The following is a 12,459-nucleotide window of genomic DNA, read 5'->3' on the forward strand; positions in this document are numbered from 1 at the left end:
ATCTCCTTATTTTTATATAGAAGTTTCATACGATTCGTCTAAATAATATTTTGACACTACCTGCCTCACTGTCATATATTTTTCATAATGCTAATGTCATAAGAGGCACCAGTAGATTACCAATGTTCAAATCTCGTTTTAACATTTTAAATATAAAAATAAAGGTAAAAGATTAACATAATGGAATCGAACAAAATTGTGTGGACCGACAGGGTAAGCGTCTCCTGCTATGCACGCATCGTCTTGTGCTGCCAAATACAACAAGCACATCACGTTATGGAATATGTCACAATCGGAAAATTACAGATCAGACGACTCTTCTTATATCTTAAGATATTCAACCACGAAAACAGGTTTCCCATGTCGAGATATACATACACATTGTATTGGCCATCAATTCGTTATGTTGACCGAAAAAATGTATAGTTCAGTCTTTCTTCATCATAACGCTGCATAAACAGTTTTGTGTTAGCAGCAGAAAAATGTTAAAGCAAACTTGCACATGTGTTACGTATCAATTAAATAAAGTGAACACCATACGATTAGGCAGAGGGTTTGTTAATCCTGAAAAATGTGAAGTTAACAATTGGAGAACTGTTTCTTATAGTCATCCATCCATGTCAACTTCAAGAAAAAGATCTAGATATAAAGCAGACCCTTTCCTTTCACTAAAGTATCTTAATTTCAAGTTCATTGTAATATATTATAAGCACAATATATCTGGTTTAATCCTATGGCGAGGATAAGATACCAGTTTAAAGTTTACACGAGCCATTTCATTGAATGGAAATATATATATATAAAAGTAAATTAACAAAAATACCGAACTCCAAGGAAAATTCAAAACGGAAAGTCCTTTATCAAATGGCAAAATCAAAAGCTCAAACACATCAAACGAATGTAAAACCTTGATATGTAGTGCTACTTAAAGAACTTTATCTGGTCATGATTAAATAAAACCAACCATGATAAAGAGAGAAAATGTGGAATTTTAGAGGGAATCAACAAACTTCAAAATTAAATTGTCGGAAATAACAAAAGGATTTATGTCCCCTCCGAATTTATTTCATCAGAGGGTAATTTTCAGAGCGACTTTCAAACTAACTAAAACTCACAGTATCATACACTAATGGTTGTGCTTTGAGGTTCTAACAATATTATACAGTTGTTTCCCTTGCCTTATTGAAATATTGAGATTTGTTCACCCAGGAAGATTCATATCGACCGAGGGCATTAAGACTTTTCGAGGGTGATCAAATCTTCTTAATCTGCAAAAACTATTTATTTAGCTGTTAATATATACATACAGTGGATTTCTGAACACCATAAGATCACAAATTGCTGTAAAAACAACACATAATGAGAACAATTTGATTTTGAAAAAAAAAAAAAAAAAAAAAAACAGAAACAGAGGAAAATCAACACACGAAATTTATCAATGGTCACTCAACAACTTTGAATTATATACTAGTTATTTTACATCTTCAGTGACCATGTTAAGGCTATTTGATTCTAAACAACGTACATTTACAATTCAAGAAGGAAAGTAACATACTATCATGGTTTAAACGCATGACATTTTTTTCATTTTGTGTTAACTTATAAGATATAGTATGAGAGTCCACTATAAAAAGTTTTATTTGACAGTAAAACCACCTGGAAATCAGTTGTAACAAATGTATAATTTGAAAAGTATAATAAACCTTTTTGTCATAAAAATATTCGCAAAGTAGAAAAGTCATAATATAAATGTATATTACATGGTACAAAGATTCTTTGAAGATATTACAACTACTTGTTATATAATATATCACTAGTATGACAATAAAGTTAAAAGAGAAACAACATAAACAAATTACCATACTTGTTTCGCCAACGGGTTGTAAAACAAAAATAAATCTTGATTTTCTTCGATTTAATGGGTGGTCGTTTTCTTTTTAAAAAAATTAGTAAACGTGCAGACATTTGGATGAGATAATTGATGTTCATCTTAACTTGAAGTTGTTAAACACATTCACAGTCTATTATTATATTTACCAGTTACTTCAAGTTCTTCCCTAAGGATTGGTAGCATTCATTTACATTGTAAAGAATTCCATAAAAAGTACATTCGAGAAGATGCTGTAGTTTGATGTTTTCACACAAAATTCCCCGACAACTCGATAGATAGTCATCGTTTTCATTAGATATTAAGATGGCATAGCTTAGTTTTCCATGTTAGTATTTCATCAGTGTTAGGGATAAGCATATTTCTATACCTCCGTCCAAAACTGAAGTAAGGACTGTTTAGTTCAGTGCTTGCACAAATTTGTGTTGGTTTATCCGTACACATATTTTGTCCTATTTGTTATGTTAGAGTATCATTGTAGTTGTTTTCGATAACTCTGCCTAATATAACATTACGTTACATATGAATGTTTTTTTTTCCTACAATAAAGAATTCGAGTAAAATATCATAGCTGTTTACAACCATTTATAAGGTGTTCTAATAAAAAATAGCTTTTGTAAAACATTTCTTTCAATTAACAAAATGTGTTAACATAGGAAATAAATAAAAGGTATACGTCAACGAGACAGCATTCCAAAACACCTTAAAGCAAAAGAGAGTCATCTTTGCTGAGGTATTTTTGATGGACTCCATGGGTTAAAAACATGGTGGGTATATATAAAAATAAGGTGTGGTATGATTGCAAATGAGACATCTCTTCACCAGATACCAAAATGACATAGAATACAGATATAAGAAGATGTGGTATAGAAGTTTACAACTATAGGTCACCGTACGACATCCAACAATGAGCAAAACCCATTCCGCATAGTAAGCTATAATAGGCCCCGATATGACAAATGTAAAACAATTTAAACAAGAAAACTAACGGCCTAAATTATGTACCAAACAATGAACGAAAAACAAATATGATATACAGCAACAAACGACAACCACTGAATTACAGGCTCCTGACTTGGAACAGACACATACGGAATAAGCCGGGGTTAAACTAGTTTGTTGGCACCAAACCCTCCCCTAACCTGGGATAGTGGTTTAACAGTACAACAGTACAACATAGTTAAACAATTAAAACATAAAAAAACAACGACCCAATTTATTTCTGTACAAAGTAACAAACGAAAAACAAATATGACATACAGCAACAAACGACAACCATTGAATTACAGGCTCCTGACTTGGGACAGGCACATACAGAATGTGGCGGGGTTAAACTAGTTTGCGGGAATCAACCCTCCCCTGACCTGGGACAGCGGTGTAACAAAAATAAACTCATGATAGATACATTGATTAAAATTTTGTATGCTAGACGCGCGTTTCGTCTACAAAAGACTCATCAGTGACGCTCGAATCACAAACGTGAAAATGGCCAAATAAAGTAAGAAGTTGAAGAGCAAAGAGGACCCAATAACACAACATAAGAACAAAGTAATGTTTATCTGTGCGAGGATAATGCTGATTTTGTTCTTGAAAGATTGAATAAACATCGTTAAATTTTAAGAAAAATGTATGGTACATTCAGCTAACAAAAGTCCTTAAGTGGGATGCTCCCAAGTTCGAACAAAAGTGTTGATTTAGAGATTTTAATTCATCAATCAAAATTTTAAAAAGTTTACTCAATGATTACATAATTAAATTCTTTGATATTGTATTACATTTTTTTACGTTTATACGTACTTCGTTGATACCTTGGAGCAACCTGAATAACCAACAACATGCATTCAGTCAGAAACATTGTGTACTGAATTTCGTTTAACCAATTTTACCACAATTGACGTAAAAATAAATAACCGTATGATTCATGATTTTATCGTATAATGATAATATCAAAAATTGGGCATAAAATATTTATAAAATATTATATTAGTAGTTAAATGATAAATTAAACTTGAATGCACCTTAAAAGTTGCATAATATAACAATAAGACAACATTAATTTTAATGCTTTACCTACAGGAAGAGGGCAATGTATCACTTTCATATGCTTTCATTATATTCATATTTGAGTTGCTACTATATAGGTGGTCGTTTTAATATTCAATTTAAGATTTCATTTACTACATAAGTGATTTATTGTGTGATATCCGAGGATAATTTAACATATATATTAGATTGATTTTCAGAAATGTTACAATACGAGCAGTTTTTAACCTCAAAATTCATACTCAATTCTACATATCAGAATGATGACTGTTACTTTAGTTCGATTAATTAATATATATATAAAAACATATCTAATATCATAGTATTTTATCTTTTTTTTATTAAAAAATCTAAGTATTGTTCAGCAAGTACACATATAGTATTGGATACACGTGAGAGATAGTGTTACCGTAATAATTTTCTCACACTATTTATGAATAAACTTTTTTGTGGATTATGTATATACTTTAAACATGACATCTGACCAGATTAACTCTGAAATATTCTATTCACTTTTTTCCTTGAACGTGCAAGTTGTTATTTATTGCCAGGTTGTAGTAATTGTTTTGGTCGAGCATAATCGCCATAATCAGATGTAGCTAGTGGAGCAGGAAATTTTCACCATTCCAGAGCAGTTAAGTTCACCAACAATTTTGGTGGGATTCGTTTTGCTTAATATCTAGCATTTTGTGAAATATTCATGAACTCGTCTTTTTTCGGCTGGCCATGTTGTTGTTTGTTTTATTTCGATTTATAGCATTTGATGATCCAATTGGTGTTTTATTGCTTTATGTAATCGTATGTGTTAATTTCTTCTTAATCTTAATTGTCTTGGATTCTCAATTTCTCTGGCGAAGGTCGGTTGTTATCTCCGGGCTCGTCGGGTTCCTCCAACAATAAAATTCTATGAAAAACGGGATGATTTCAGTTTTCCAATTGCGAAGTTCCCATTTCTCAGAAGTAACATACATTCTGCTCCATCGCATGGCGTTTACATTTCTCTATTTATACGTTACGCCCATGCGTGTTTACATTATACAGGGGTGTGCTCCTGATACAAATACTGATTCTAGGGTTGAGAGGGAAAACGACTGAAATCGATACTATAAATGAGTTTTATGGTTAGTAGCGCGAATTGGTTGAAATATACAATGTGTCTATGTCTTTATGCAGTAGCGACATGTTTTCGAAGTCTTATGTTCCTTAGATATATACTAGAAGAGTCGTCTGATCTTTCTATTTACCGATTGTGTCTCATTCTCTTTTGTGACATTCCGATTTTGTGTGGAGTCGGATAGTTGGTGATGCATGCACTGCAGGAGACACTTGCCCTGTCGACTAAGCCAATCTCGTTTCGTTTTGGAGAGTTTAAGAGTTTTTTTTATCTTGAATTGTACATTTTGAATGGATTTGTGTGATTTGGATACCGGTAAACTTATAACTCTATATAAACCCAAAGATGTGTGATTAATGGGACGTTTGAAATCTACCACGATTTATTTGTGTGTAACTCGTTTCGAATTCGAATTGCAGTATTATACGTACCCTGTTTCACAATATATATTTGTCTGTACTATAACACTTGTTGGGAAGGCCATACTGCTATACCATGCCACTGAGTTCTACCAGATTGTGTTTGGTAAGGCTTGTTAATCTACCAGATTGTTTGGTAATGCTTGTTAATCCTTCGTTTTGTAGGCTATTGATTGTCTTTAAATCGTTTCCTTTCGGGGATCCTTGTATTTTTTTCTGTTGTTTGATATAGATTTTGTTCCAGTATTGTATCATATTGAATTTCATGTATGTTTTTGATGGTACCCTTTATTTGCATTTTGTTTTACAAAAGTTTCTTTTATGTTTATAGGCACTTTCAAATACATGTATTTTCACTTAAAATTCCTGTTTCAGTTTCTAAAGTAGACAGGGTTAAAAACCGGTCAAAATTTTATGGTACAATACCCCAAAAGGTTATCAACTACAACTGGAGGCAAACCAGAAAAAAATATCATGCGATAGAATTTAATTTGAAGATTCGGAAATTTCCATGTATGGCTGTCACATTTAAGCCGCTGAACATGGGCCAGAAAATAAATTCATAGAGTAATCATGATTTACTAATCGCATGACTGAAACATTCTTGGCAAACATAATTCATGTTACGTAACCGTAAAAGTACATACAATTGTAATAATACGTTACTTAAGCACATTAATCTGTGATAGATTGATTTACAAATACATTGTATTCAGGGAAGCAGAATTTTCTTTAATCTTTAAAACATGAAAGCCTTACATATCTGAATCATATATGGTCATATATAGAAATATTACTACTCATAACAGGATCTTGCCCTGTTAATACAACTTAGGATTTGTGCTTTCCCTCTATTTTGGTGAATATTTGTGAAACTAACATTCACCAATGTGTGCCTGGCGCCAATATCAGAACCTTATCTTGAATAGTGTTTCTAATTTTTTCTTATATATTTCCAGAAGATGCATGCAAAAAAGGAACCCATGACTGCCACAAAGATGCAATATGTATTAGTACTAGAAAAAGTTATACTTGTAAATGTAATCCGGGTTATTATGATGACAAAAAGGTTTGTAAAGGTAAGACATGTGTCAAATTATCATTATAACTGCATCCTATATCAAATTGAGGAGATGTGGTAATCTTCCCAGTGAGACAACTATCCACCAGAGTTAAAATGAAGTGTGACCTTTAACAATAAGCAAAAAACCCATACCAACCGTATAATCGGCTATTATAGGCCCCGTCATGAAAAATGTTAAACAATTCAACAAAACAATTTACGAAAAACAAATATGACAGACATGAACCAACGGTAACCAATGTACAACAGGTTCCTGTCTTGGGAAAGGCACATAAAGAAATCCGGGTACGCATATTTCTCTAAATTACCTGTAATAACTTACTTTATTTACTTTACCTATCAGATGACAAAATATATTTTGTAATTACTATTTGAGACTTTTGCTAATTATTTGAACGATATTCACAATTAAAACTATCTTTATGTATACATTTTAGACAGAGACGAATGCAATTATGATAATGGAGGTTGTGTCCATTTTTGCCATAATACACCAGGAAATTACACATGTAGTTGTAAACCAGGTTTCATCCTGGACAAAGATGGCCAGAACTGTATAGGTGAGTCGTAAAACAAGAACAGTAAGACGACCAATGGTAACAATGAATTATAAAAGAGATGAGTGCTTCAAACGAAGATTATAAGTATCGCATCGCCAGACACCGGTTTCTCTTTGATTTTTCTCTATCCACTTTGGATGCGAGTTAAAAAAAAATATAATAATTCAGCTAATCAAAAGCTTTATAAAGGAATTAACGCTCCAACCCAAGAATGAATGTTGAATTACCGCCACAAAGATGGCAAGGACATGTGGCGGACGGAGATAATCTGCAATATGCACGAAGTTTTTTCATAAAGAGTAGCATAATGATATAACCACCTTCTACATCCTTACTATGAGCGTACCACGGAAATCGATGCAAATGTTTAAGTAACTACCACTGGGTCAGTGTCTGTGATGATGGGCTGTCAGTCCATGAGAGTATCATCCATCCAATCAGGTGCCAATGTTTCTCCACTGGACTGGCATAATTTGAAAAATACATTCTCACTGTAACTATCCGTAGATTAATTCTAAACATTAAGACAAATTGAAGGATTTCATTCTTGTTTGCTTAAATTAATAAAAAGAATGGCTAACCTTGATACAACTGTCTTGTTTGAGGAAGGATAAATCATACTTTGTAAAAAAAACACTCTGATTCAAATAAAAACATCTTTGAGACTGACATCATCAAGCTGCTTGGTATCTGGATTGACAACATATTTCGTACGTTTTGAGGACGTGTTTTACAACAAACAATCAGCATTCCTATGGGAACTTACTTTGCTCCTCTTCTTACCGTCTTATTCCTTCATTTATTTGAGGCAGACTTCATACAGGAACTCCTCATGAAGAATGGAAAAAAGCTAGCATTATCCATTAACCTCACGCTCCGGTGTGCATATGTTGTCCTCTCACTAAATAATCAAAAGTTTGGTGACTGCGTTGAACGCATCTTTACCTCTTGTTGCACATGTGAATATAGCATATTGTATTGTATTGTATTGAAACGATGACTTCAACTTTAACACTTGAAGTCATCGTTTCAATACAATACAATACAATACAATATGCTTTATTCACATGTGCAACAAGAGGTAAACATATACAAAATACAATCACATACAATCATAAAAAGAAATAAAACAACTCTAAAATGGAATACATTAATAATAACTATACTTTATAATACTTTAATAAACGTTGAAACGAATAAAGATACATTTTTTTGTACCTTTATATTACCCAATGATAGTAATCCTTTCATTTTTTGCTGCGCTGGGATATTTAACATAGTACTGAGGAATGTGTTGATTTCTGATATTTTTTTACTAAGATGGAATTGCATTCGAATAAGTAATGGTATTCATTACCAATAGCATTCGAACACATATTACATACCCTCTCTTCTTTCGGAATATTGTACCATCTACCCAGCTCTACTGGAATTTTCACATTACAGCATCTTAATTTTGAAATATATTCACGTTCGAGTGGTGATAATTGTACAAGATACTATTCTAGACCAAACATTGTTTTAAATAGACCGTAAAATTCACCTCTGGAAGAATTGTCATTTTGACTATACTATTATTGAATGTATGCATCTTTAAGATTTTGTTTCAGAACGTTTTTCAAATTGATTTATGTCTACTGGCAATTGCCGAGTCCAAACATAGTGAAGTCCAGAATTGTCTAAAATCGATTTAAGTTGGTCAATCCACTTGAACGTGTAATCATCTTTTAAGTTGAACATTATTTGATACATGGTATTGCTTAGTTTGTTTTCATTGGCGAGAAGTTTATTCCAAAAACACACCATTCTAACTTTTATTATCGTATCTATTGGTGTACGACCAAGTTCTCCATATGTCATAAAATTTGGTGTCGAGGATCAAATTTTTAACACATTTCGGCAAAACTGCAGTTGAATTTTTTCCAGCATGTAATTGTTCGAAATTTTACGGACGCAATTACGAGTTGGGTGACCTTTATGTAATATCTGTGTCACAGATGACCACGGATATTTTTCAATTTATTGTACCACAACCCGTCTTCTTTTCCTCAATTGTGACATCACAGAATGACATATACATCGCTACTGGTAAACTGTAAGTCTCTGAGCCCTGAAGCTCAGTTCTTCGGAACTGATATGAAAATACGGATATTTTTACTTGAAATTTGCTGTTATAAAAAATAGAAATCAATTTGAATTAAGGAATGTATCTTCCTCATGCATAGCTTTGATTTCTTGTCCGGATTTGGTTATGCCTTTTGGCCCTTTTTGATTAAATAAGCTGTTAAATGTTTGTACTAGATTTAGATTTTTAAATATTTAGACCTGGAACAACACTAAAAAGACATTAGTTGAATATGAAATGTGCATCTGGTGCAGTAAAACGGGTTAAATTAATGATATTACAAAATTGTCCCTGAGTGATATTGTATCTATGATTTATGAAATTTGTTGGCTTTAGCAGATCATTTCTTGAATGTTGTATTCAAAGGTATTCAATTGCCGATTCGCTACTTAAGACTTATTTACGACACACGAATGCAATTTTAATTAGCTGCATTTTTCTGCTAATTCCACAAATAATGTTTTGCATTACTTGCACTTAAGTATCTGTTAAAAGATAAATTGTTGCTGCAAACCTTCGTTTACTTATTTAATTCATCTGTCTGTTTCGATTAAATTTTAGATGCGAATGAATGCTTTACGGCCAAAGGTGGATGTCAGCACCAATGTGTTAACAGCATGGGAAGTTATGAGTGTAGGTGTAATGCTGGGTACTCCTTATCCTCAGCAGATTCCAAATCTTGCCAATGTGAGTTCATATATGTGCACACGTTTTTGAATTTCTTTTCCATTGACACGTTGTTTTATAAAATAAAGAAGAGGAATTAAATTCTACAAACCTGTTTTTTGGTAGAATGCAGTGTAAAATGTGGTTTTTCGAATGAATTGAAGTTAATTGTTTTTTTAGAATGACCTGCAAATCTGCACATGTCTTTCAGGGTGTAAACCGTAACGTATGTACATCTATTTTGTTATTGATAAAAAGCGGCTTAAATAGCAAATTTTATATATACAGCCATGAAATTAAGCCTAACAATGTTAAATCCTCTAATTTGCGGAAGACTTTGTCCAACCCCTCAGTGGGATTTGAAATCATGCGTCTGTGACATTGTGCTATATTGACTGGCACTATGTCTAACACCCTTGACCACTCGACCAATTAGAAAATAATAAATAATAAAAAAAAAAATAAGAATGTTTCTGCCAGTCGTAAAGAATAATGAATACTTACCAGTCACACCAATATGTTCCGATTTTAAACGTTTGAATATGAGATACCTATACGATTGACATTCTCCATCGGATAACATAGGATTATACAAGTTTAACACATCACATTACATATACTTATCTGAAATTAAAACTAACAATGTTAATAGATCTGCAAATTTACGATAGCAAATTTGTATACTTCTGTGAACGGAAATTGAATCCTTTGTACTGTGACACTGTTTCCAGTGCCTCGGGATACCACAATAGGCTACATAACATATCTCTATTCCGTTAGTCGATAGTGACTTTATATAGAACAAGACATATGGTTGCATTAATGTAAAGAAAGATAAAGACTAACCATGCAGTTTAAAAAAAAACAACTTTGTGAAGACTTTATGGACGTGTTCACACCAAACGTCGCGTACTGTAAACCTATTTACAATTATCCTCATGTAATAAACACTGGTTTCACATACAATTTGTTCTCATCTGTTCACCGGTTTTTATTACCTACCTGTAAAGGAGATTTGTTCACACGATTAAACTAGAAGTAAATTAAGAGAACATTACATTGTGTTGAAATGCAAAATTCTCTGTCAATCTCTGTAGTAGTCATGCAAAAAGTTTTTGTTTTATTTGGGTAACTTTGTCACTATAAAGATTGCATAATAATTAAGCAGACCGCAGCAGTGTTACCATAGGCAAACCGAAAAGGGTTGAAATGGTCGGGTTATTAAAAAACGCAGGATAAATCCATTTTCAACTTTTACGTTCGTTACACATGGTATTGCACCTAAAAGAAGTATTCGCAATTTAGAAACCGTCGTCAATTGAACATTGTATGAAACTGATTTCTGCGAATTTATTTTCACGAACTAAATAAGCCGTACTACCAACAGGCGTATAATGAATATTCCATTCACAAAAAATCTCCTGCAACCCCTCCCCAACCACCACCACCACCATCTCCTGAAATCTTATGGTTGACCTCTAAGTCTATTTAAGGTAGCACTACAGTCAGAATTTTCTGACTCCAACCAACAGTCTTTAAAGATTAATTTCTCCAAAACTACTCAATGGATTTTTAAAATCTTTAACTCATTTTAAAGCTGAAATATAACTCTTTCTTAATCTATAGATAAATTTATTTTTGGTATGATTAATCTCAAAATATAGCTCATTAATTGCCAAAAAAGTGGTCTTCCAACTTGGATGAAAATGGCACATTCAGGTCAAATGGTAGTAAAAATTTGTTTTCATCCCTTTAATCAACCATTCACAATCTACAAAACCGTGTCTCAGATTTTTGATATATGCCTCCAGTAATAAGATATATTATTTTTACTGCTGGATGCCAAACCTCATTTCACCTTTCATCTTTGGAGACCTATAAATTCATTTAGAAACAAATTATCCAAAAACTGGGACACGGTATTATAGAAAATACTCCCTTCAATCACATATATCAAAGTCAAGCCAAAGGGGGTACCCATAAAGTTTCTATTTTCATTTTTTTCTTACAATTCTCATGAAAAATTGTTCTGAGAAATGACCTTAAAACTGAATTTCCTCTTAAGAACCCCTATAAATGCCACATAAATACAAAAATTCCACTGGGAACACCCCAGGAGTGTTCTGACACCATTACTTTATCAATAGAACCACACACATTGTGTCTTTGATGCTCTAATGCTGTAAAATTTGCATTTTGTGTGCACTGTATAACACTAACTTGGCATTTGGCGGGAGTTTGACGTCACAGATTTGACCAACATCTGTGATGTAGTAATTAAATAAAGACAAAGCTCCGCCTCTGTCCAGACAGTCTAAGATAAGAGAATAACAGGATTGGCCAGCTGCATCATAATTAATATTTAACATCATTATTCTCACTATAAAGAATAATTTTCATTTGAATTTTAAAAAGAGATATAATATGACCATGATGACTGAAATTAGCTAAAATATTAAAATTAAAATACATGTTCATAAAAAGATCAAGACCATCCCCTTCTTGAAAATAGACTGTCCAACATGATTTATGAGTTTCATGGAATTAAAAAATTTCACAT

At 32.7% G+C, this 12,459-nt stretch overlaps 1 protein-coding gene across 2 annotated transcripts in view; it reads left to right on the forward strand.

The window, feature by feature from the left end:
- Positions 1-12,459, forward strand: part of LOC127704333 (signal peptide, CUB and EGF-like domain-containing protein 2) — a 78,212-nt gene that overhangs the window by 30,436 nt on the left and 35,317 nt on the right. For both annotated transcript variants that reach the window (XM_052208346.1, XM_052208347.1), the window contains 3 exons: positions 6,424-6,543; positions 6,986-7,108; positions 9,795-9,920. In XM_052208346.1, the coding sequence (XP_052064306.1) occupies positions 6,424-6,543; positions 6,986-7,108; positions 9,795-9,920 (369 nt within the window). The remainder of the gene's footprint in view (positions 1-6,423; positions 6,544-6,985; positions 7,109-9,794; positions 9,921-12,459) is intronic.

This window comes from Mytilus californianus, unplaced genomic scaffold (assembly GCF_021869535.1).
Source record: "Mytilus californianus isolate M0D057914Y unplaced genomic scaffold, xbMytCali1.0.p SCAF_6, whole genome shotgun sequence".
Classification (NCBI taxonomy): domain Eukaryota; kingdom Metazoa; phylum Mollusca; class Bivalvia; order Mytilida; family Mytilidae; genus Mytilus; species Mytilus californianus.